Raw genomic sequence first — 27,414 nt, 5'->3', positions numbered from 1 at the left:
GCCACATGGTGTGTTGAAATGTTTGAAGCCGTAGGTATTCATTACTAGATGCCATTTCTAAAAATGGTTTGTTTCATAATTAGTATGAAATATTTTTCACTGAGCTTATAATCAGTGTAGCAACAAGCCGTGGTTACCTTTGACAACATAGGCAAGAAGTTCAGCGAAGGATGTAGTGTTCAGTTGGTTTGTTGTGCTTTAAGTTGGAATGTAGAAGAAGAAAATGTTTTTTTCTCTGAGAAGATGGTGCTGCTTAAAGTTAAAATAACAGAAAAGGTACTTACAGGACTACAGCAAAATTTCAACTGTAGATAATTCCACTGCAGAGTGACAGTTGTATTGATATGAGGATATTGTGATGAACTCTTGACTTCATATACTATTTTAAAACTAAATTCAGAATCAAAATGTCAAATTAAAATCTTTGGGAGTTTTTGGTCCATATTTCCATTGGGTTTTGTGCTATAATTTATACCTCAGTCTTGGAGTAGTAAATTAATTTCCTGCTTTCACCAAAAAAAAAAAAATCTTATCTGAATTGCACAGTAGTGGATGGTTTTCCAAATATTCGATTCAGAATCATTTAGGCTAGAAAAGACCTTTGAGATCACTGAGCCCAACCATGAACCTAACAGTGCCAATCCTATCACTAAACCATGTGAGCACCAGATCTACACATCTTTTAAATGCCTTCAGGGATGGTGAGTCAACCACTGCCTTGAGCAGCCTCTTTCAATATGTAATAACCCTTGTGGAGAATTATTTTCCTAATATCCAATCTAAATCTCCATTGGAACAACGTGAGACCGTATCTTCTCATCCTATTGCTTGGGAGAAGAGACTCACCCCCTCCTCACTACAGACCTCCTTCGTGTAGTTACAGAGAGTGATCGTGTCTTATCTCAGCCTCCTTTTCTCCAGGTTAAACAACCCCAGTTCCCTCAGCCACTCCTTACCAGACTTGCTCTCCAGATCCTTCACCAGCTCCGTTGCCCATCTATGGACACGCTCCAGCACCTCTGTGTCCTCCTTACAGTGAGGGATCCAGAACTGAACACAGTGTTCAAGGTGTAGCTTCACCAGTGCCAAGTACAAAGGGACAATCACTCCTCTAATTGCAGGTGGAAATTCAAATAAGGCAGTGGAACTGAATGTAGTTCTCCACTATATTTTTATTGTATTGTGATACAGAGAGAGTCCTTACTGTTTTCAAGCACCATTAGAATAAAAAAAAAAACCACACACCTTTTTTTATTCTCAATTAGTATGTATTTCTTGTCTTTTGGAAAGATTTCATAGATTTCTCTTTTTTTACCTTCAGTTATGTTCAAAATTAGTGCAACACACTTTTTTTTAAACCATAAGATGAGCCGTAGCTCTATCCTTGTATATCTTGTAGAAAGAGATAATAATAGCAGCACTGGAAGGAGTGATTTTCTTTTTCCCTTCACGGGAAGAAGGGATAAAATAAATCAAAACCCATTTATTCAGTTATTAAACACAAAAGTGACTATTAGATGTAATACCCTGTGTGTGATTCCTTGTTTAGGAAGTAGAAAATTTAAAATAATTTGATCAGCACAGTCTGATCAAATTGATCTGCAACAGTGTACTGACATACTCAGGAGTCTTTAATTTCCATAGTGATGTGGGAACCACTTTCAAGGCAGATTAATTGTTGGTTATCACTTCTTGTAAAAAATTCGTTGTTTCAGCACATGAATTGAAATGTGGAAATGAAATGACATCTCTGAAAACTGAGAAATACAGGGGACATAAGTGAACTTCTGACCAGGAATAAAAAAAAATATTACTATTCAATGGTGGGGTTTTTTTCCTACTATTAAGGATGGTTACCTGCCTTTTTATTGATGTGAATATTCCAATTTGAAGGCAACGTTATTCTCACATTTTGTTTTTAGAGTATGAAATTCGTGTTTACCAGAGATTTTTCTTAAATTATTCGTGATAATGGATTGTGTGGGGTTTTTTCTTGTCAGAAATATTTTATTCTTTGTTCAAGTGATTTCATTTCATTAAGTATTTGAAACTAGCATTTCCTGATTTTTCAGCAATAATAAGATTCAAGTTCATTGGCCTAGAGACAGTCAAGAACTCTCTTCTGGAGGAAGAACACCTTTGTATGCATAAGTGTTCTTTCAGGCAGTGTAAAAAATATTCTGAAATGTCACTATAGAGTCTTTATTCTTTGGCAATATAAATTCATACAGCTTCATTTGAAGCATAGTGGCATCAGTTTGGATCAGGTCAGAAGCTATTATGTAATTTTTATCTGCGACAGAGGAGCGTAGTTGTTTTGGAAAGAAAACAGGAGATATTTCAGAGGATTAATTTAGTTGTAAGGAACATTCTCACATTGTAAATGAAGAGATCAGGTGTGGGATTTGAATATGTTGGAGTGTAAGTCAAGTTTTTGATAACTTCAGGGCAAATCACAAAAAAGTACTAGGCAACTGCATCTTTAGGTGTCTGTAGGTACTGTTTGCTAATTCTCTTAAATATACTTCTAAAATTATTATCATGATTCCTTTCCAGCAGTAGACTATTTTAACTGCAATTGTATTCTGTATTTTTGTGAATGAATGTACTTGGGTCATACGATAGGTCAGCTTGAAATAGTAACTGATTTAGGATTTTTTAGCTAAATCTGTTTTACAATGGCACATAAATTGCAGTAGTTGTGAGAGTGGTACTTGTTGGAGACATATTTTAAGGAAGAGGTTTTACAGTTTTTGGAATACCTCTACAATTCTGTATTTGGATTTTTATCCCTCTTGTATATGTTCAGATTTAAAATATCTAAGGGTTGTTCCTCCCACCCCTTTCATCTTGTGTCCTTGACATTTTTATAACCCTGCATTTATTTTTACCGACTGATGAAGTCCCTTATGTGTAGAAAAGTTTCTACCTTACTACTTTGACCCCTCCTTGTTCCCTGGCTCCTCTTTTCCAGTTGTAATCGTCCTTGACTTAAAACAAAAAAAAAAAACAAAAAAAACCCCAAAACCTTACTTCAATATGTTTGCAACATGGCCTAGATTTCCTTTACAAGGTAAATGAAGTGCCATATGCTGAGAAAAATAATTGTTGCTTCAATAAGTATTTAAAAGTTTTCATTTTCCACCTTATACAGCAACTTTGTGTATATTCATTATGATAGCTCTTAGAAATAATAGCTTTCTCAAATTCACTAGTCTGATACAAAGTTGCATTTTTTAGCATTTAAGATTTTTTTTGTTGTTGTTTTAGACTAAATTGTGTTTTGGTTGGTCCTTTAATATAGATTTCCCCTTATTTTTTCAGATACTTAAAGCTTCAAAAGAAAAGTCCCTACATCAGGAGGACCAGCCCTAACCATACGCTACAAAAGGGGAGCAGATGGTTGTAATAGACCTTATGATGTAATTACCAAGCAGTTCAGGGTTTGGGGAAAGAACACTTAAGATATTGTAAATGGGTTGTAGCCAACTGTCATTTTAGTAAGCTTTTTTTAACACTTGGATGTTTAATTTACATTCCTGTCTGATTTTTTTTTTTTCTTTGGTTGAGTTTAGTGAATTTGTTATTTTTCTTCTGTTTGTGACAGAATTGCAACTTTGAGCTGCATTTCTTATATGCTATTCAAGCAATTGTTAATATTCTATTTATAATGTAGCAGCAAGTACATTTTTTCAGATTTTAATATATATCTTTTGTTGTGGATTCATACAGTATGTACAGAGCAGTTTGGTCCAATGAAACATATGCATTTTTAAAATGTTTTCTAACTGCTGATACAACATACAGCCTAACTGCGTTTTATTGAAAACACTAATCAGGCACACACTGTGCTGTGAAGTTTGACTTGTGTCTCTTTGCACTGATGTTACGTCAACGGTTACACTACATGAATTTCAGGTGATTTTTTTAAAATAACAAGATACAAAGTGAGTATGTTGAATGCATACTAATAAAAGGGCAGATTACTAGACTACCTTTCCCAGAAACCCTTCATGTGTGAATTAGGACTTTCTATTTCTGCACATTTGGTTTTTGAAGCAAAAATGTCTAGAAGCTACATAAGAGCGTGAAAGGGAGTCAGTGTAGACTACAGCGAAACTGAGTTGCCAGAATTGGGTTGAGTTCAGTAAAACTGTTCTGGTTTACTTACCATTATAATGATCTCAGTGCAGGGTTTCATAAGCTTTATATTCAGTGAATTATTGAAGAAGTCAAATTTGTGTGAATACTTGACTTGTAAGGTTTATTTAAATTTAAGAAAAGCTTTGAAAATTCAACCTTAAGAAAAAATAGGATATAAAAATTCAAGACCTACAATTGTAAATGCTCTTGTAAATGGTACATCTGATGTCTAGCCTTGATGTGATTTAGAATTTCAATATAACAGGTATCCTTTTTACCTGTTCTGTGCTGCTGTTCCACAATTATGAAGACATATTTTATTCTTTGGCGTTTTGCATGTCTTCCTTTTTTTTGGCTCAGGAATAATTGCTGTAACTTTAGGAAATGGCCAAGCATGATGTGGGAGCTTAGAAGAAATAAGATAAATTTTTGCGAAGAATAATCAGTTTGATAGGTCTAACAATGGTAGCCATTATTTTGACAGAAAGATTTTAAATTTCTGTAATAATGTTTAGAAGTCAGGTTTTTAGTTGCTCACATTTATAGTGAAAGGGGAACCATATATGCTTCCCTTCTGTTATTTGAGATTTTAGTAAGACTTCATGTTACATCTGATCAACAGAGATATCCCAAAGTGGTTTCTTTAGACTTTTCAGGAAAGCAATAATACTCTTAGACTGTGATATGGTTTGGGATGGGATATTCTAGTGAAATGACCTGTGACTGTGCATTGCAGAGCAATAATTTTTACAAAGCCATATTTTGTGAGGAAGCATAGGAATAACTTTAGAGCGGTGAACGGAGGACTTTTTATATAACAGTGGCAGCCTATTTGTAGAATTATGGGACTGTGGGAGTGTATGATGCTGTGATCAAAAGTATTTTGTAACTATGTGATTTTTACGTGCATCATGTTTACAAAAATATGCCAAGATGAGCAAGGTCAAGCGGACTGTTAAAAAATGTGTATTTTATCTGTTTTAATGTTTGGCTACAATAAAATACAGAAGAGTATCTTTATCTTTCTAGTGTCATTATTTTTTCCCAGAATGTGGTAGATATTAACTATGGGGGTAAATATTTGCCTCAGTCACTAATTAATTACTAGTTAATTAGTATTATTTTTCAAAGTAATAATTTAGAATGTTTGAAATTGTTATTTACAAGAAGGAAGAAATTTAAGTGGAAGTAATTTTTATTTCTGGATAACGTGATGTGAAAGAAATGTGCATTACTCTAAGATCTGTGTCTTCCATAAGTGTGTTGTACAGCTATACTGCAACCAGTTTGGCTGGAATTTTGCCCATGGTACATAATTTCTATTTGTAACTTAAAATGGGTGAGATATCACTCTTCAACAAATGTGAATGTGTGTGGGAAGTATGATATCTAACTTTCATTGAGAAGTATTCTAGGTTATGGTCCATAGTTTAAAACAGAACTGTAGCAAAGGTGTAATTTTTGTGTAGTTCCCTGTTTGAAAACAAATATATCTTTGACTTTTTCAGTTTTTAAACACTTCCATATTTTTATGATGAAATACTGCTGAATAAAGAATTGTAGTTTAAGAAACAATCAAAATATTACATCTTTCTTTATATTTTTGCATTGCTACACTGCTTCTTGCTATATCTCAGTGACTCTGTGAAAACTTGCATAATTTTTTGGAAATCATAAGAAGAAATACCAAAAAGGAAAGCAAAATTTAAATGAGTAGGATACTGTGGTGGTTTAGCCCTGGCTGTCTGCCAAGTGCCCACCAAGTCATAATATCACTTCCACCTCTTAAACTGGACAGGGGAGAGAGAAATGTAATGAGAGGTTTGTGAGTTAAGGACAGAGAGATCACTCAGCAATTAGCATAACGGGCAAAACAGACTCAGCTTTGGGAGAAAGGGTTTGATTTATTAATGAACCATCAGAACAAGGAGATGAGAAATTAAATTGAATCTTAAAACACCTCCCGCCACACCTCCCTGTTCCTGGGACTCTCCTTCCTGCTCCCCCAGTGGCACAGGGGATGGGGATTGTGGTCAGTTCATTACAGATGGACTTTGCTGCTGCTTCTTCTCAGGGGGAGGCCTCCCCACACGTCCCACTGCTACACTGTGGGGTCCCTCCCCATGGGAGACAGTCCCTCACGAACTTCTCCAGCATGAGGCCTCCTATGGGGACAGCTTCTCACACCCTGCCCCAAAGTGGGTCATCCACCAGGAGAACAGTCCAGCCTGAGTCCCTCACAGGATCACAAGTTCTGACAATAAACCTGCTCGGGCGTGGGCTTCTCTCTCCCCGTGGGCTCCCAGGTCCTGCCAGGAACTTGCTCCACTATGGGCTTCCCATGGAGTCACAGCCTCCTTCCGGCATCCACCTGCTCTGATGTGGGGTCCCTCGTGGGCTGCAAGTGGATCTCTGCTCCCTGGTGGCCTCCATGGACTGCAGGGGCACAGCTGCCTCACCATGGTCTTCACCATAGGTCAATGAAAGTCATTCTTCCAGTGCCTGAGCAATTTTCTCCCCCTCCTTTTCCACTAATGTTGGTGTCTGCAGAGATGTTTTCACAATCTCACTACCAGTTGCTGCCGCAGTTTAGCAACTGCACAACAACTTCTCCTTCTCAAATACATTATCCACAGAGGCATTACCTCAATCACTAACTGGCCAGGCCTGGGTCAGCTGTGGGGTCCATCTTAGAATTGACTGGCCCTAGTCCTATCAGCTACAGGGGAAGCTTCTGGCAGCTCTTTGTTTAAAGAAGCCACCTCTGTAGCCCCCTGCGTTACCAAAAACCTGGCCCAGGCAAAACCACTGCAGTTACTAAGATTTTATTTTAATGTTTAAGATTTACTAGAATTTAAGTGACTTTTTTACATTCTCAGTAATTGAAAAGATATCATGACACTTTTCTTTCTAAGAAGTAAAGAAAATGGATTAGATATAAGAAAGATACTGAAAAGTCATTTTTTTACTGAATAGCATTGTGTAATTAAAAATGTATATTTAACTAACAAATTGTATATTTATAGAGTTGGTTGGGATTTATGTAAAATCTACAGGGTCTGAAATACATTTCCAGTTCTGACTTGGGCCATTGTCACATGCACTCACAAATACTCTAGATGCAGTACAATATGAAAAATGTGTTCCTTTTAGTAGTAACCTTGGTAATACCTGATGAGTACGTAACACAGTGGTAGGAGTCCCAGCCTGTAGAGGTTGGTCAAGACAGTTGTGTCTATTATTTTAATCTAGATTTGTTTTGCTGGTAATGGAGACATTCAGTAAAGGATGAATGGCATGGAGAGCTACAAAATTTTTTTGTTTGAGCTACAATTTAAGTTGATGACAAAATAGTCTCAAGGTTTACTATCATATCCCTGTCTTTGAGACATCACATTTTTAAACCTTTGTGTGAAATACACAATAAAAACCATTTGCACCATCAAATTAAGCTAGGGATCAGCATAGAGAGAACAAAGTCAATTGTCACGCTGAAGTAAATTCTTTAGAAGGTCAAGAGCTAAGCGACCTAGAAGGAGAGGCTGAAGTATCTAAAGATCATTGGAGGCTCTTTGGTGAACTTAATGGCAGCTAGTTTAGCAGAATACAGGTTGAAAGCAGTCTGAGAGATAATTTGGAGACCTGATCCTAGTACATAAATGGGTACAGAAAACTATAGGTTGTATATTGTATGAGCCTTAGTAATAAAGAAAAATGAAGTTGGACAAGAAATGGGAGGAGGGAGGAGGCTTTAGTGACCCGTTCATGTCTTGTTCTTCCTGTGATGGAAGAGAAGTTGCAGAAATAACATGAATGTCCAAGATGGGTGAAAGAGGGTTGCTGAGTGATATAGAGGGAATTGGAGAGGTCAAGTGAGAACATCAGTATCGCTGATAAGGGGAAGATACAGGAAAAATAAGTGGCTAAGTGGCATGCTCTATTACAGTTTATTATCCTGTAATGAGCTGTTCCTGTGCTTTGAGTTGGTAAAGTTTATAGAAATATAAGTATATAAGCTATTCTGTGTCTCATCTGGAGCCACACTCTTTCAAAAATACAGTATTTCTCATTACATACAGAAGGACGTGATCATTTTATTTATTGTGTGCTACGTGTATGTCCTGGTTTTGGCCCAGATAGAGTTAGTTTTTCTTCCTGTAGCTGGTATACTGCTATGCTTAGTTGCTTGCTGGGGTTAAATCACAACAGCACAAAAAAAAACGGTAAAACCAAAAAAGACAATGTTTTAGCAAGTACTGAACAATGTTTCCATTAATGTATTGTTATAATGATAGTTAACTAAAGGGGAAAATTTATGAAATACTATGTGACAGAAGCAATAATGTACTATTGGAAGCACCTACAGAGAAAGACCTTTTGTTTAACTGTGTAGTTCAGACAGTAATCTTTGGTTACCTGAAAAAAAAAAAAAAGCAAAGTCCTGTTGACCTGCTTATATTTTGAGTATAAGCTGTAACTTTTTTTGGTTATTCCTTTCTTAACATAAATTTATTTCAATGAAAATATATTTTTAATATTCTAGGAAAAAGTGAAACAGAAACTGAACAAGAGAAAACAGAAAAAGGTAAGTCTGAAAGGAACATTTTGTCCTTCTGAAATTCAAAAGCATGCTTTTCGGGAGGACTAATTTAAGTCAGGACAAGTAATAGTGAAGTTGCATGCCTGTACATCTTATGCAGATAAACTGGACTTGAACAGACATCCAGAGTGCATCTGCTTTTGTACTTAAATGCATGATAATTTCCGAAGCTGTGACATCAAAGTATTCCCCTCTTATATGGTCACAGGCTGCTGTCAAAAACACAAGCTGTTTCAGTAATAAAATGATCAGTGTTGTGCAGTTTCTAGGACTGTCAAACTTTAAACATGTTATCTAAGTATGAAGTATGTCAAATGTAAACATTCTATTTAAAACATAAATATACTATTAACCAGTTTACTTGGAAAGCAAAGAAATTATGTCAACATTTCTTTATTAAAGGATAGATTTGCCAGGAAACACCTTACTGCACTGAGCTTACAACCTAGGTAGCAGAAAAACCCCATTATGTTGTACTAGTTTTGTTGCCCTGTTAAAACAGTAGAATAAAATGATATACAATGATATAAAATGACATCCAATATGGGTAAAAGAGTTCATAGGTTAAAATACCAGCTTGTGTAAGAAAATGAAAATGTATGGATTTACTATTGTACAACACTATTAATTAGAACTTGTAAGTGAACTTTGCGAATTGAAAGAGTGACAAGTAGAACCACTTTACTTTTGCACCCTAAGTGCTATGTGTTATTGTTTCTTTTTAAACACTGAGGAACTGAATAAATGCTTGTGCATTCAGTTTTGCCATTGTAGATCACAGGATTTCTGTAAGTTGGAAAAAGTTCTGATTTTGTTTTCCAGGTTAAAAAGATAAAATTTTACATCCTGCAGGGAAAACCAACCCTTCTTTCTTTACAAAATTCATTTATAGTGTATGATTTTCATACAAGTTGAATTTTGTTGAACTGTTTATCCCTTTCAATAAAAGTGTCTAGCAGTAGACATAGAAAGTGTTTAAAATACTATTGCATTGTTTTATTTTAAATTATCCTATTAAGATGCAGCAATACATTGATGAGAGATGTGTTTTAAAAAATACTGTGCTGTGCCTGTCTGATATATGTAGAAAACTTGGAAATCTAGGCAGTTGGGAATTAGAAAATTCATGTTTGGCTTGGGTTTAGGACTGGCATATGATTCTAACAGTACACAGAGCTGTATGTGAAAGTTGCATATGTTAAGTATTTTGACATACAAGCATCAGAAGGCCTGTGCAGAAACTACTTAGAGCTTTGAGTGGACCTTACAGCATTAACAATTTTCACTGTTGCAATCTTCATACTACTTTATTAGCAAAATGTCATAAAATTCTCTGTATTTCGGGGTTTGATAATATTTCATTAAGTTTATTAAAAGACTTACTGAAACTTCTATATTAACAAACTCCTCAAAAGAAAGAAAACCTAAACTTATTTGCAGTCTACTATTTAAGTTTTCTCTTATATTTGATCGAGAAGGATTTTTTGTCTTCTCCATAAGAATGTGATCAGAGTTTATACTTAAGTGATTGAAACTGGATGAATGTTTCAGGTGAATCCAAGAAATAATTCTTTATTTCACAGGTAGCACAGACTAGGGCATGCATACTACATCCATAGGACATCTTTCCCTATGAGATAGTTTTAATTATTGCTGATAAAATATGCTAACAAAATTTAAATTTAAGTAAGTAGTGTAATTTTTCTCCTTTGGCTTATGTCATCATATATTGAATATTCATTTATATTGGTGAAGAGTGGATATAAAGACGAGAACAATCATTTTCTGCAGTGAATGTGGGTTTTGTGTACATTGAATATGAGCATAGGTAATTACAATACTAATTTTCACTTTTCAAAACTGATAAAATGTGGAAGTGAAAATGAACACAGAGAGTGCTCTGGTAACTGAGGATGCAGAGAAGGTCAACTACTGAATGCCTTCTTTGGTTCAGTCTTTGTGGCCAAGGCTTGCCCTCGGGAAGCCCAGTCCAGCAAGGATAGTAGGATGGCCTGGACAGCAGAAGACTTGCCCTGGGTGGGAGAAGAAGAGATTAAAGACTTATTGGCCAAGCTTAAGGCTCATAAGTTTATGGGACCTGATTGGATGCATCCAAGAATGCTGAGGCTGCTGGCTGATGTGGTTTCCAAGCCACTCTCCATCATTTTTGAACAGTCATGGAGGACAGGCGAGGTGCTTGAGGACTGGAGAAAGGCCAATGTCACTCTAGTCTTCAAAAAGGGCAAGAAGGATGACCCAGGAAACTATGGGCTGGTCAGCTTCACCTCCATCCCTGGAAAAGTGATGGAACAGTTCATCTTGGATGTTGTTAGTAAACACATGAAGGAAAATGTGGTTATCTGGGGGAGTCAACATAGATTTACTAAGGGGAAATTCTGTTTGACCAGCCTGATAGCCTTTTGTGAGTGCATAACCAGCTGGCTAGATGAGAGGAGAGCAGTGGATGTCATCCACCTTGACTTCAGCAAGGCTTTTGACACTGTCTCCCGTAACATCCTCATCAGAAAGCTCACGCAGTGTGGCCTGGATGAGAGGACAGTGAGGTGGATCAAGAACTGACTGAATGACAGAGCCCAGAGGGTGGTGATCAATGGCACAGAGTCGAGTTGGAGGCCTGTAGCCAGTGGAGTTCCACAGGGATCAGTTCTGGGGCCAGTTGTGTTCAACATCTTCATCAACAACCTGGATGAGGGGACAGAGTGTACCCTCAGCAAGTTGGCTGATGACACCAAACTGGGAGGACTGGCTGATTCCCCAGAAGGCTGTGCTGCCATTCAGCGGGATCTCGACCGGCTTGAGAGTTGGGCAGAGAGGAACCTCATGAGGTTCAAAAAGGACAAGTGTAGAGTCCTGCACATGTGGAGGAACAACCCCACGCACCAGTACAGGATGTGAATTGATCTGCTGGGGAGCAGCTCTGCAGAGAGAGACCTGGGAGTGCTGATTGATAATAAACTGAACATGAGCCAGCAATTTGCCCTCATGGCCAAGAAGGCCAATGGCATCCTGGGATGCATCAAGAAGAATGTGGCCAGCAGGTCAAGGGAGGTTCTCCTTCCCCCCTACTCTGCCCTGGTGAGGCCTCCTGTGTCCAGTTCTGGGCTTCTCAGCTCAAGAGGGACAGATAACTTCTGCAGAGAGTCCAGGGCAGGGCCACCAAGATGCTCAGGGGACTGGAACATCTTCCTTATGAGGAAAGGCTGCAAGAACTGGGACTATTTAGTCTAGAGAAGAGGAGACTAAGGGGGCCCTCATTAATATTTAAAAATATCTAAATGGTGGATGTCAGGAGGTTGTCCTGTTGTGTCTAGCAACAGGACAGAGGGTAGTGGAAAGAAGCTGGAACACAAAAAGTTCCATTTAAACATAAGGAAAAACTATTTTATTGTAAGGGTGATGGAGCCCTGGCACAGGCTGCCCAGGGAGTGTGTGGAGTCTCCTTCTCTGGAGGTTTTCAAAAGCCACTTGGATGTGTTCCTGTGTGACCTGATCAAGGTGGATATGGTTTAGCATGGACTTAAATGATCTTTAAAGGTCCCTTCCAACCCCTACTATTCTGTGATTCTATGAATGCTGTTTGGTTGGAGCACACAGGATATTGCATCAGAGACAGAGGTATGCATAGCCAGGCTTAGAACAATGTCATTCCACAAGTAACTCTGCCAGTGTCTTTCTGATACTAGGGTCAACATTCACCTCAGTTTACTCCAGATATTTACCTTTGAATAGTGTCTGTAGGATTCTGCTGTGGCACCAGTAGAAACACATATAACCCGTGGAGGCTACAGTACTATTCTTCTGGCTTAATATAATTGTTTTCTTTAGGATGAGATGAGTTGTCCCCTAAATTGAGAATCTTAACCAGAGCTCCATTGACCGTAGAAAAATTTTAGCTACTTAGCTCACCTCCAGCATTGTCACCCCAAGTTAGCTGGACTGAGTTCCGCTCTTGCAAGCTTTATTTTTAAGGGTATCTGTACTAAATTAAATATGTAATTGTAGCCTGCGTGTAATATGAGCTGAGTAACCGAATGTAGTAGAATCACCTGTATTGTACTTTGTAGAAATGTAGTTCCCCAGAACTGGTGCACTACACCACACTGAAGTAAACATATAGGACATTGGAATATTAGGGTGTATTTTTGTACAGAAAGTCAATGATGAAATTTATTTCTGCTCTTATCAAAGAGTTGCTTGATTCTCGCCTCCAAATGAAGCTGAAATACTTCATTATGAAAGGGACAGATTAATCATGGAAATATATACAAAAAAAGAGAGCATTCTGCAAGTGTTTCTTACGATCAACATCTAACTAACAAACAGTAATTTCAGATAGAAAACTATGTAGAATACTTTTTTACTGCAGTGGAAATACATCTGGAATTAACTGCAGCTGAAGATTTATTATAGCCATTAGATTCCACAGGTTTATTAGTCCGTAAAGTGCCTCAGTTTTTATTGTGTGATTACTTCCCCAGATAAGTTGATTATAGAGGTTTTGCTGGTTCTACCAATACAGTTCAGAAAGATCTTTTAATTATTGTAGTGCTACTGACTTTAAGTTGTCTAGATGCAGTTACTTGCTTTTATACCTTCTAAGCTATCATTTATAGAAGCCCATAAAACAAGTGAATTATGCTATCTATATGTTACTTAAGCTTCCCAAACAACAGGACAATGACAGGAGATTTTCATCATCATTAATTTCTCATTCAAGCATCCACTGAATGGCAGCACAATTTCAGAAACTAATTTGGATAATGATATGGGTCTTGTATGAATAAGGAGGACAATTCTGAGAGTTGTGATCAATGGGGTAGGATCTAGTTGGAGGCCTGTATCTACTGGAGTCCCTCAGGGCATGGTGTTGAGACCAGTACTATTAATTAATGAACAGAGGGCACTGTCAGCAAGTTTGCTGACAATACTAAACTGAGGGGAGTTGCCTACACAGCAGAAGGCTGTGCTGTCATTCAATGAGACCTGGACAGGCTGGAGGGTTGGGCAGAGAGAAATCTAATGAAATTCAACAAGGGCAAGTGCAGAGTCTTGCATCTGAGAAAGAATAACCCCATGTACCAGTACAGGCTGCGGAATGAACTGTTAGAGAGTAATGTAGGGGAAAGGGACCTGGGGGTCATGGTGGACAGCAGGATGAGCATGAGCCAGCAATGTGCCCTCGTGGCCAAGAAGGCCAAAGGCATCCTGGGGTGTATTAGAAGGGCTGTGGTGAGTAGGTCAAAAGAGGTTCTCCTCTCCGTCTACTCTGCCCTCGTGAGACCGCATCTGGAATATTGTGTCTGGTTCTGGGCCCCTCAGTTCAAGAAGGACGGAGAGCTGCTGGAGAGGGTTCAGTGCAGGACCGCCAAGATTATGGAGTGGAGCATCTTCCTTATGATGAAAGGCTGAGGGACCTGGGGCTCTTCAGCTTGGAGAAGAGGAGACTGAGGGGTGACCTCATTAATGTTTACAAATACATAAAGAGTGAGTGTCAGGAGGATGGAGCCAGGCTGTTCTCAATGATGTCCAATGATAGGACAAAGGGCAATGGGTATAAACTGGAACACAAGAGGTTCCAAAGAATACAAGGAAGAATTTCTTCACTGTGAGGGTGATGGAGCACAAGAACAGTCTGCACAGATGGGTTATAGAGTCTCCTTCTCTGGAGACATTCAAAACCCAGCTGGATGAGTTCCTGTGTGACCTACTTTAGGTGGTCCTGCTCTGGCAGAGGGGTTGGAATAGATGATCTTCCGAGGTCCATTCCAGCCCTTAATATTCTGTGATTCTGTAAAATTTTGAATTCCAAGTTAAAGTAGTTGATCTGATGGCATATATGTACGTTTTTGAGTTCATAACTGAGACTTTGTAATTAGACTTAGGAGTAAGACATGATTTGTGTTAAGTGTACAAAAGTGCAAACTGGTTTTTACAGATTAACGCTGATTGTTCCCCGTGGAATTTTCTCCCACTTACTTCACTCAGGAACGAAGCTGTACGTGTATTCTTTGATCAGAGGCTGAGAGTATATCAGCAAGGACAGAAAAATTAACACTATGTGTTGTGCTAAAGTTATCTTAAATGACTTTTTCAGAAAACAATGAGTAGATGATGAGTTACGATGTAGACAATATCAGAGACCCACTTAAAAGTAACTTGCTATCTGTTAAAATGCTAAGTGTATGGTGTATCTTCAGGATGAAAAAAATGTATTAATCATGAAAGAGAATTATTATTGTATTCAATATTTTTGTCCAATTCTGGTTAATGGATTAATGGTTAACTGATTTGAGATACCAGGCTCGTTACTAATCACTTTTTTTTAGAAAGATGAGGTTTTCCATAGCCTAGCTAATTGTTTTGTATTGCAGATGAAAATGTGAAATGGAGAGATGACTTTTTGTTTCCCCTACACTTTCCTTCTGTGAAGGCTAGAGAGGATTCCTGTACTCTGTCACACAAGTTATTTTATTTCTGATCTAGTATTTCTGCCAGTTTGTTCTTTATTGCTTTGGACTTCTGGTCAGGTGTAATATACTCCTCACTCTTCTTTTTCCTTTTTTTTTTCCTTGTTACTTCATGTAATTGGTTTGGATGCACTTACTGTTTTAACGTAATTGGCTTACTTGGCATTTTACACTAATTTCAAGCCTTGTACTCTGCTCAGTTTTACTGGACCATACAGACTTTTGATAATTTGTATAATTGATAATTTTGACATTTGTATAGAAATTCTAGAAAAAATTCATTCCTTGATTGTTACTACTTTAGGTAGCTTTTCGCATTAAAAGTTATAAAGTATAAAGAAATTATATTTCCTGTTTATTTCTGTGAATAAAATCAGTATAATAGTTGCAAAATTATTTGCCTGATGCAGTTTATCTGGACAGCTACTTAAAAAGACAGATCTGCTTCAGATGAAGATACACAGAACTTGATTTTTTAAAATGCTATTAGCCTTCTGTTTTTACAGAAAAAACTTGATAATAGCACTGGCAATTCAGATTGCTTTCAGTCACAAGGTGCTGTTTTTATTTAGTTATAGCTTTTCTGAAATGGTACCATTGAGGTGAAATTTTGCATTGGGAAAACTCATTTTGGAAATGCCTTTTTAAAAATTGATTTTTGAAGGTTTCAAGGAAAAGATTCAGTAGCTTCACAAGATATGCTTTTCACTGATTTCTTTGATTTTTTTTTCTCAGTATTTAAATGAAAACAAAAGAACTAAGCTATTATTTCAATAGTGTATGTTTTTTCATCTACAAAAGCATGCAGTATTAACATCTGCAAAATATTAGTTCACCTATACACATGCTGCCTAATAATCAATGGAGAGATGTTTGAGCTTGGCCACTAAGTTTAGTTATCTGTCCCCTGCCCACTCACTGTTGCTGTATCTCCACTTGTCTCAAAGCAGGTGGTGTGTTCTTGTCTAGGTCTGTAGACTTGAGCAGCATTTCCTGCAATGTCATTCCTCTGTAGCTCTGAAACTTTCTGTGAGATCAAGTTGTGAAAGGAAGGAATTAACTGTTTCCCGAGTTTTTCTGTGTTCACACTACTAGCTTCTAAACAGCTCATGGGAGAAGTAAGAGTCAGCATCTAACAGTTATGTCAATGAGTGTGTGAAATAGTTTGGACAGGACTTGGTTCCAGATCAAGACACATACATGTGACTGCATGTGCTGACATGATGTCCAAAGTGCATTATATACAGTGGTCATCAAATACAGCCAGTGGAGCCTGCAACTGAACTCACTTTTTATGCTCCATTGACTGTAATGACTAGCTTTCTAGAGATTGCAGCAGAGTTTAGGTGTCTACGTAGCAAAGCCTGAATTTCGTTGTCTTAATTTTAAATTGGCACTGCACTGGTGACATTCTCAAGTGATGGCTAGGTGAATGAACCTTCAGCCAGAGAACCAAGAGCTATGCTAGCAAGTACTGTTGCTGAGATAAGTAGTTGTATTGCTTCTTGCTTAGACTGTGATAATTTGCAAGTGGTTAACACAGTGTTGCTTTATGTGTAGAAATAGGTGAAGTGTTTCTCGAAAAGGGATACTGATGCTCTGTTACAACAATTTGGTATGAAGCACATGTATGTGACAGCAGAGGGGCTTTTGTCACTTGCCTTTATCTTTCCTTGAGTCATTCTCATGACTGCTTATAGACTCAATCATTTTCTGAAGTACACAGCAGAGATCAGTAGAGTGGATGGTCAGTAATAGGGATCTGGGGCAAGGGGGTTTAGGGGAAAAGACCTTCAAAGAAAAAGAATATATTTGGAATAAATAGGAAAGCTGGACAGAAATAGATTGTAAGAAAGTGCAGAGATGAAAGGGATGAAATGTCGTAGGGCATTGAGACTGGAGAGGAGGATGATAGGAGCAGGAAAGGGAAAGGAGATGAACAGAAGCTTAATGATTGAATATAAGCTGCTGAACATAAAAGCATGATTGTTAGATCAGATAATCTGTGTCTGAACTGGGGTTTTTTTTAATTTCAATATCTGTTACTGGCATAGAGCTAGGGCAATCTCAGTGACAGTGATAACTGGCACCGGGAGCTCCAGGAAGCAATTTTTAAATGAATAGATGAAAGAATGGAAGTTCCCTGCATAGTCTTGACAGTAAAGCGCATTGACATATAGCATTATATTGTAGAAAATAAAGCTGAGTAGGACCCTGAAGCTTACTTTGTCTATTCTGTTGACCAAAAGCCTTATCAACTCCACATTGTTACTCACAGATGTAAGAACAACTTGTTCTTACAAATTGCCAGTAATTAGACTTCCAAAACTACCTTCAGGAATCTATTCTACTGTCCTTGCTCAGAGATACTAGATCCATATGTTCAAGCCAAATTTTCTGCTGTGGCAATTTTGAAACCTTTTAGTCCTTCTCCTGTCTATGGTGATATACATCACAATGTATTATTTTCATCTTTGTAGCTACTTTTTACAGAGGAGTATGTACCCTTCTTCCAGTGGGAAACTCTGTACTACTGCCTTTTCCCCCTTTGTTCTTGCTTATTCAGATGTAAATGTTACTCCCCCCAATTAAAAAGATTTTTAAAACATTCTTCGAAAGTGATTGAATCACTTTTAAATTTTTAGATTACTTTTCCTTATTTTTCACATGATGCTGTTGTGATCTGAATAATGTCATGCTGTGCACTCATTGTTTTTCATAAAAGTATTACTCTGTCCTTTGTAGAAAGAGATTGTCATAGCTTTTGGTGATGACAGGATGCCTTTCAACGTAAAAACATAGAATATGCCTGGCATTTTGTTTTTCACATGCCAAAATAGTTATATAAAGTAGCTTTTTCGTCATCTTTCACTGTAAGTTTAATACATTACCATTTCCAAAGTATTTTCCTTCTCAGTTTTGTTAATTTTTTCTTTCTTCTCTTCCATATCTTTACATGGAAAGGAGATATGAGATTGCTTGTCATCAAAGGCTGTTGTTAATTTTTCAACAGAAAGAATTAGCATAGAGTTTCTTACAAGGCTTCTCCGTAGCTTGCTTTCCATTTTCACAGTGGAAACTGTTTTCTCTGAGGGAGTCTTCAGCAAGACTTAGATAGAAACCCCATCCTTATTGTTATTGGCCATTATTGAAAATCTTCAGTATTATTCTTGCAAGACCATGGCATGATATATAAAATAATTATTACTATTTTAATGCTTAACCAGATTTAGGCTGGAAATCACATTAGCAGCTGTGTGATCATGCATTACTTGAACTACATGGTGAAATCTGTACATCATTGAAAAAAAACCTACATGTTATTTTCCTCTGAAAACAGATAAGTTAAATTCTTTGTCACATCAAATTTAATATATTGGATCACATCTGCTAAAAGATTATTGCACTAGAAGGAGGCAATGGATAATTTATTAAAATACCCCTGCAGGGAAATAGCAGACTATCTGGTTAATATAGAGGAATGCTTGATGGTTACTCTGAAAGCTCCCTAGTGAATCCTTTAACATAGGAGTAGAATGGGAGATGAAAATGATTGCTCATTACATAATGTTTACTGTGTTATATTGGTGCCTAACAGATGAATATTATTTATGTTAACAGTTCCTTTCCAGATTTTATATTGATCTCCTACTGGTCTAGAGCTGATATATAATTGTACTGAAAATGAGAAGATAATACTTTTTTGTATTGGAAGGTGGCAAAAAGATTCCTCCAATGTCTCACCAAAGTCAGACATGAGGGGAAAGATGTCCTATCTTTGTGCCACAAACTTGTAAGATTTTCATTCAGTTTTTCTTCTGAGCTGTTTCTGTCTCATCTCCTAATAAACTTAAAGGAACTGTGGAAACAGTCTCCCATAGGCAGTTAAGTGTTCTTTGGTGGATGGGAAAGCTTCCTTCCTTTGCCTTGAAGGAATCTCACTATTGCCATGCTTACCGAGTTTGAGAAGGACCAAGTGCCTGTACATCTTTCCATAATTACTGAAAATCACTAAGCTGACAAATAACTGTCCTCTCTAACTGAATTCAGAGTTTATGTGTAACTGGCTAGTCTTAGGTAAAGATTTTCCTTCATGCCAGAAGACCTGAGAGTTGACATTTTAGTTGTGATTTACATGATTTGTCCTATGTACAGCCTCCTTACTTAGAGAACGGGAATAAACCCAGTGTTTGGTGGCAATATCCAGCTGGAAGCTGCCCAGATCATGTACCCAGAAGAACTGACATGCCTCAATTTCCCTGCTAACATCAAATGACAATTTCATGTAGCAGCTGTGCGCTCAACCAACTTAAAAGGCCCTTAGGGACACTTGCTTTAATTGTCTTCATGGACTGATGCATCTGAGTTCATCCACACCTACTGTTGAGCAAGCCAGGCCTTAGAAACAGCAATGATTTCTTAACAATTGAACTGGCATAGTTTTGGAAAAGTAGGGGTTGGAAGGGACTTTTAGAGATCATCTAGTCCAACCCCACTGCAGAAGCAGGTTCACCTAGATAAGGTCGCATAGGAACATGTCCAGGTGGGTCTTGAAGACCTCCAAGGAAGGAGACTCCACAACCCCTCTGGGCAGCCTGTGCCACTGCTCCCTCACCCTCACAGTGACATAGTTTTTTCTTATATTTAAGTGGAACTTTTTGTGTTCCAGCTTCATCCCATTACCCCTTGTCCTGTTACTATCTACTATAGAAAAAAGGGATGTCCTAACCTCCTGACACCCAGCCTTTAAATATTTATAAATGTTAATAAGATCTCCCCTCAATCTCCTCTTCTCCAGACTAAACAGCCCCAGTTCCCACAGCCTTTCCTTGTATGAAAGATGTTCTATACCCCTGATCATCTTGGTGGCCCTGCGCTGGACTCTCTCCAGCACTTCCCTGTCCCTCTTGAGCTGAGGAGCCCAGAACTGGACACAGGACTCCAGATGAGGCCTCACCAGGGCAGAGTAGAGAGGGAGAAGAACTTCCCTTGACCTGCTGGCCACACTCTTCTTCATGCATCCCAGAATGCCATTGGCCTTCTTGGCCACAAGGGCACATTGCTGGCTCATGTTTAGCTTATTATCTATCAGGACTCCCAGGTCTGTCTCTGCAGAGCTGCCCTTCAGCAGTTCGACCCTCAGCCTGTACTGGTGCATGGGGTTGTTCCTTCCCAGATGCAGGACTCTGCACTTGTCCTTGTTGAACCTCATGAGATTCCTCTCTGCCCAACTCTCAAGCCAGTCAAGATCCCGCTGAATGTCAGCACAGCCTTCTGGGGAATCAGCCAGTCCTCCCAGTTTGGTGTCATCAGCCAACTTGCTGAGGGTACACTCTGTCCCCTCATCCAGATCGTTGATGAAGATATTTAACAAGACTGGCCCCAGAACCCATCCCTGTGCAACTCCACTGGCCACAGGCCTCCAACTCGATTCTGTGTCATTGATCACTACACTCTGAACTCTGTCATTCAGCCCATTCTCCATCCACCTCACTGTCCACTCATCCAAGCCGCGCTGCCTGAGCTTTCTGATGAGGATGTTGTGGGAGACAGTGTCAAAAGTCTTGATGAAGTCAAGGTAGATGATATCCACTGCTCTCCCCTCATCTAGTCAGCTGGTTATGCACTCATAGAAGGATATCAGGTTAGTCAAACAGGATTTCGCCTCAGTGAAGCCATGTTGACTCCCCCTGATAACCATCTTATCCCTCATATGTTCAGTGATAACATTCAGGATGAGTTGTTCCATCATCTTTCCAGGGATGGAGGTGAGGTTGACCAGCCCATAGTTTCCTGGGTCATCCTTCTTGCCCTTTTTAAAGACTGGAGTGACATTGGCCTTTCTCCAGTCCTCAGGCACCTCACCTGTCCTCCATGAGTGTTCCAAAATGATAGAGAGGCTTAGCAGTCACATCAGCCAGCTCTCTCAGCACTCTAGAATGCATCCCATCAGGACCCATTGACTTACGAGCCTTAAGCTTGGCTATCAAGTCTTTAACCTCTTCCTCTTCCACCCAGGGCGAGTCCTCTGCTGTCCTGGCCATCATGTTATCCTTGCTGGACTGGGCTTCCTGAGGGCTGGCTTTGGCCATAAAGACTGAAGCAAAGAAGGCATTCAGTACTTCAGCCTTCTCTGCATCCTCAGACACCAGGGCACCCTCAGCATTTAGCAGTGGGCCCACATTACCCCTCACCATCCTTCTGCTGCTGATGTACTTGAAAAATGCCTATTGCTGTCCTTAATATCCCTGGCTAAATGTAATTCTGGAAGGGCTCTAGCCTTCCTAGTTGCACCCCTGCATGCCCTGGCAATGTTCCTATACTCTTCCCAAGAAGCTAGCCCCTGTTTCTACCTCTCATAGATGACTGCTTTTTGCCTGAGTTGTCCCAGCAGATCCTTGCTCATCCATGGAGGCCTCCTACCTCCTTTTCCTCCTTTCTTGCGCATTGGGACACACTGATCCTGGGTTTCGAGGAAGTGGTGCTTGAAGATTGACCAGCTCTCATTGGCACTTCTACCTTCTAGAATCATATCCCATGAGATCTGTCCAAGTAGATCTTCAAAGAGGTCGAAGTTGGCTCGCCTGAAATCCAGGGTCATGGTCCTGCTTTGGGTTCTGCCCCTTCCACGCAGGATCTTGAACGCTACCATCTCATGGTCACTGCAGCCGAGGTTGCCTCCAACCTTCACATCCCCAACCAGACCCTCTCTATTCATCAGTACCAGGTCCAGCAGCACACCCCTCCTTGTTGGTTCCTCAATCATCTGTGATGGGAAGTTGTCGTCAGCAATCTATAGGAACCTCCTGGACTGTGTGTGCTTGGCTGTGTGGCTATCCCAGCAAATACCAGGGTGGTTGAAGTCCCCTATGAGGACCAGAGACTGTGATCGTGAGGCAGCTCTCAGCCGTTCATAGAAGGCCTCATCCACATCCTCCTTCTGATCAGGTGGCCTGTAGCAGACTCCTACAACAGTATCACCTGCCTTGTCCTGGCCATTAATTTTTACCCATAAGCACTCTACTCTCTCCTCATCCCTACCCAGGCACAGTTCAGTACACATTAATTGCTCCCTCACATAGAGAGCAACTCCACCTCCACAGCTTGTCAGTCTGTCTTTCCTGAACAATACATAGCCCTCGATGGCTGTGCTCCAGTCATGGCAGCTGTCCCACCACGTCTCTGTGACCGCAATGAGGTCGTAGCCCCGCATCCGCACCCACATCTCCGGTTCCTCCTGCTTATTCCTCAGGCTGCATGCATTGGTGTAGAGGTAGTGCAGGGGCTTACTCAAACACACAGGTTCCCCTGGGCAGGTGCAGGAGGTTCCTTCTGGGTTTAGCTCTTTCCCAGGGTGGTCACCCATCTGTATCTCAGCCCAGTGTGCAGATGAAGGGCACTTATCATTGCATTCCCTGTCCTGCCCTGTTTCCCAGCTGGAGGGGACAGCTTGTTCTGTTTTGCTTCTCCCCTCACCCCCCAAGTTCCTTAGTTCTATGAGTTTTACTGGGTTCAAGGGGTATGAACACTTGGAACAGGGCCAGTGCTGTGCTCGTTATTCATTATCACCATTAGCTGCATGGAAGTGCAGTAAAGACATCACTTTCCTATGAAATGAATAATATTAACATAAGACATAGAAAGGCTGGAACAGAACACAGATTGAAATGTATTTGTAGTCTTTTGTTTGTTACCCAGAGATAATAGACACAAAAGCATCTCTGTCATATTTTGTTTTAAAAAGCACAAAACATCTCATGGGTCACTTCAGGTCCATGACAATTACATTCCTTAAATACGTTGCTGTGTGCTTGAGTATAAACGCTTAATTTCAAGTCATAGGATACAATTAAAACTAGAATCTCAGAATTATAGAAGTTGGAAGGGACCTCTAGAAAGCATCTAGCCCATCCCCATTGATCAGGCAGGTCCATCTAGATCAGGTCACACAGCTACACATTCAGACAGAATTTGAAAACCTCCAGAGAAGGAGACTCCACACCCTCCCTCGGGAGCCTGTGCCAGGGCTGCCTCACCCTCACTGTAAAGAAGATTTTCCCTTAAGTTTCAGCAGAACTTTTTGTGTTCTAGCTTTTGTCCATTATCCCTTGTACTATCACTGGACACTACAGAAAAAAGTGCCACCCCATCCTCTTGACATATATATTTAACTACTTTTGAATATTAATGAGGTCCCACCTCAGTCTCCTCTGAAGTGATTAGGAGAACAAAACCAGTATATAACAGTATGTTATTTGGTGGTTCATTCTGAAAAAGGAGTAAACTATATATCAGACAGTTTTTTCCATCTGAACTTCTTGGTCTGTAATGCCTTTGAAAATTACAGTCACCTCTATTATAAGAAGGATCAACAGGGGTAGAATAATCCTAATGCACCACTTTTGTATGTTTCCTTTACATTTTTGTATTACTCTCTTGGGAAATAATTAAAGGGAATTTAGTAGGATATCTTCAATCCTGCTTAAATTTACTAGCCACCACCCCCCACCTGAAAATCAATAGCTTCTATTTAACTGTGTGTACCAATGCTGCAGAATAGTCTATAATGGTAAGAAAAAGTCTATATAGAGCTGACTGAGTTCACTGTTGAACATGATGGTAAAAGTCTTACCGAGAAAGAATGAAAGGTAGTCAAGTTTTTCTTTTTTCTTGCTGCTTGTACAGAAGCAGCTCAGACTCATGAGATCCTCTAATAGGGCTTGCATTGGTTTAGCATTATCTAAGGCATTGGTCTTTCTCTAAGGTTTAATGTAGATTAAGTGGTTGACCTGCCTAGAGCTCCTGTGTATGATCAGAGTCTCAGAGAGAAAGTGCCGTTTCATGAATCATGAGCATGGCTTCCAGTAGCACCTGACGGCTCTTGTTCTTCTTGAACAGGGCACCTGAGGACTTGTGAAACAGACCAAAACATGGCTAGTTTCAATACTCTGTTATCCAAAATAATTGCTACAGTATTGCAGCAGTCTTGTGACGTTAAGCTGTATGGTGTTTGGGTTTAACTCTACACATACCACTTGCAGCATTCCCTGTTTAAACTTCTACAGAGAAAAGAGAAAATAAAAATTTTACTATTTTTATGCTATTAATGACTTATTGTCCATAGAGGGGGGAAAAGGGTAATGCACAACTGAAGCAAAAGTATACACTACTGATTACAGATACACATAAATAGTAGTTACATTGTCTTCTGATATAAGTTTCCCTTATGTTAGAAAAGTTGTATTTTTCCTAATGGAGTGCAATAGCAAAGTTTAGCTATAGCAAATGTGAAGAAGAGCAATTCTCTTTATCTGTCATATCTTTTAGTAGGGTATTGGCATGTTTTTTTTAACATTCAGTATGCTTAATGCAACGAAACAGATATTGTGTAAGAGTGGACTGCTGTGAAGTAAATATCTGTTTGAATTGATGTAATTTACTCCAATTTGCTTCAAACACAATTTACACAATTTACTTCAAGACTGGCTTGCTACACACTGCTGCTACTCTGCTGCTGTGTGATAGCTTGCTAAGCTGTGGAAACTTGATCAATTAAAGAGGTCTTGATCAGAGATTTTGACATTGAACTCTGTTTTCAGCAGAAAGTTGGACTACTTGACTTTTTGAGTCCCTCCTACCCTGAGTAACTATGATTTCCATCACATCTTCTAATTGCTTTAGACAAAGGAGTAGACACATATAGATACAACTTTAGAAATTAATAAGGTCTCTTGGTTATTATATTTTTTCATAATACTAAATAATGTGTAAAATTAACGGTTCTGTTTGTTCTTCCATGTCAGTTGAACTATTTTGAAAAAATTCTGTGACTGGATCAATGAGCTGTGGCCAATTGTATGAAGTTCAACAAGGCCAAGTGCTGGGTCCTGCACTTGGGCCGCAACAACCCCATGCAATGCTACAGGCTTGGGGCAGAATGGCTGGAAAGCTGTCCTGTAGAAAAGGACCTGAGAGTGGTGGTCAAAAGCTAGCTGAACATTAGCCGTCAGTGTCAGAATATCAGTATTCTGGCTTGTATCAGATATAGTGTGGCTAGAAGTACCAGGGAAGTGATTTTCTCCCTATACCTCTGGGGCTGCATGTCAAATACTGTGTTCCATTTTTGGGCCTCTCACTACAAAGAAGACATTGAAGTGCTGGAGCATGTCCAGAGATTGGCAATGAAGACACTGAAGGGTGTGGAGAACAAGTCTTATGAGGAGGAGCTGAGGGAGCTGGGGTTGTTTAGCCTGGAGAAGATGAGACTGAGAGGAGACATGGATTAGACAAGAGGAAATGGACTCAGTTGTGCCAGGGGAGGTTTAGATTGGAGATTAGGAAAAACTTTTCCACAGAGAGGGTTCCTAGACACTGGCACAGGCTGTCCAGGGAGGTGATGGAGTCACCCACATTGGAGATATTTAAAAGACACATAGGTTAGGGCTGAGGGACATAGTTTAATGATGAGCCTGACAGTGTTAGGTTAGTGATTGGGCTTGATCTTAAAGGTCTTTTCCAACCAAAATGATTCTATGATTCTATGAGATGAAAAATGCAAAAACTTGACCGAAGAGTTACTCAGTTTGAATGACTGAAAACTGCATTTTCATAAAGGAGTTTGTGATTGTATTAAGTAAGAAATTACTTTTTCTTCAGTTTATTTTGAAACTGTCTTATTTGAAAGTCATGTACTTTACTGGCATGGTAGTAGTGGCTAGTTAAAGGTTACTCCAAGCAATTGTGGTGAAACACAAAATTGTACTAAACTGTGTGTTTTTAAAATATTTTCTAGCTAAAAAGAAGAAGAAGCCAAAGCTCTTAAACAAGTTTGATAAGACCATTAAAGCTGAACTAGATGCGGCAGAAAAACTACGTAAAAAAGTAAGTTTTGAGTGCTGTAGATGATGGACAAAAATGAGTACAATAAAAACTAACTTAGGTAAAGGGAGGATTGCTTTTAATTTTTGTGAAATTAACTTTTTAAAATTAAATATTCAGTGCATGTTTATCCTTCAAGTTTCATTCCTCCTGGATAGTTTATGTTAATTTTTTTTTCAGTCACAAATGTATATCTGTTCATCTGTGTTTGCTCACTGTCAACCTTAAAAATATTTAGCTTAACTGTAAAATTCCTACCATCAAAAAAAAGCTTAAATTAATCACATGGAATAGGATTAGTTCTGTCCCATCACTGTTGTTGAAGTCAACTATTATCGGAGAACTTAACTAATATGTGAGTTCATATAGATCTTTCAATATGTGTTCATACGCTTCGTGAGCATTAGGTGCAAATCTTTGTAGTAGATGTTTCTGTTTGGATTCTGTGTACGTGCTGTGAGTGTGTCTGCTTCCCTACAGCTGCTTAGAGCATAACGCAGATGTTCCCGCCTCTCACCAGTGGCAGCAAGACCTTAATATCAGCCAGACGAGTTTGCTAGCTCTGAATTGAATAACTTGTCTGTGAAAAACCAACAACCAAAAACCCCCAACAAACACAAACTCTTCAGTCACCTCCTCTGATAACTTCTAATTTTTCTTTTGTTTCAGAAAATAAGATCTTTGCAGAGATGTCTTGTTTCCAGATGTAAGCTTAAATAGTGAAGCAAGACTATATGACTGTTAGAAATGAGAGACCTTGAGTCTTTAGATTGTAAATCTTGTAAAAACTCTATGATATGCCTCATAGACAGTCCTAGCACATGGAGAGCAGCTGCAGGTCTTTGTTGTGCCCTGGATTTGAGGTGGCTGAGCAATGAGATATGCTATTTTCAGTTCAGAACAATAAAAAGCAGGCACTTCAGGTGTAGGGTTATTCTTGATTTTCAGAAGACTGACTGCAGTTTTAGCTTTACACTGTATCTGTGCATTCCAGAGTTCCTGTAGGTCTATGATGGGACTGAAGGGGCTACTGCATAGAGAGCATAAACCTTAGCTGCCAGTGCTACTGCTCTTCACTAGGAGCCTTGTTTACTTGGTTAGAATGCGTAAATTAAATGTATTTTCATGCTTCTTGTTACAATTGGTCTATCAGAGCAAGGAATAACAGAAACTGTTGATGAGCCTGTAGGGTTGGTTGTATGACTCCCTTTTCCTACCTATGTCTCTTGGTGAGATACAGACAATCATGCTTGTCTTGTAGGAAGCAAGATAAATTTTGCAACAAATCAGACGTGTAATATTTTA

The 27,414-nt window shown here is 39.1% G+C and overlaps 1 protein-coding gene across 3 annotated transcripts in view; it reads left to right on the top strand.

Annotated features, from left to right (window-relative positions):
* Positions 1 to 27,414, top strand: part of ASPH (aspartate beta-hydroxylase) — a 119,034-nt gene that overhangs the window by 50,612 nt on the left and 41,008 nt on the right. For all 3 annotated transcript variants that reach the window (XM_061994415.1, XM_061994414.1, XM_061994416.1), the window contains exons 16-17: positions 8,687 to 8,728; positions 26,024 to 26,112. In XM_061994415.1, coding sequence (XP_061850399.1) covers positions 8,687 to 8,728; positions 26,024 to 26,112 — 131 coding nt within the window. The remainder of the gene's footprint in view (positions 1 to 8,686; positions 8,729 to 26,023; positions 26,113 to 27,414) is intronic.

This window comes from Colius striatus, chromosome 4 (genome assembly GCF_028858725.1).
Source record: "Colius striatus isolate bColStr4 chromosome 4, bColStr4.1.hap1, whole genome shotgun sequence".
NCBI lineage: Eukaryota > Metazoa > Chordata > Aves > Coliiformes > Coliidae > Colius > Colius striatus.
Note: the sequence above shows the minus strand (reverse complement) of the source record. Positions and strands in the feature narration are given on the sequence as shown.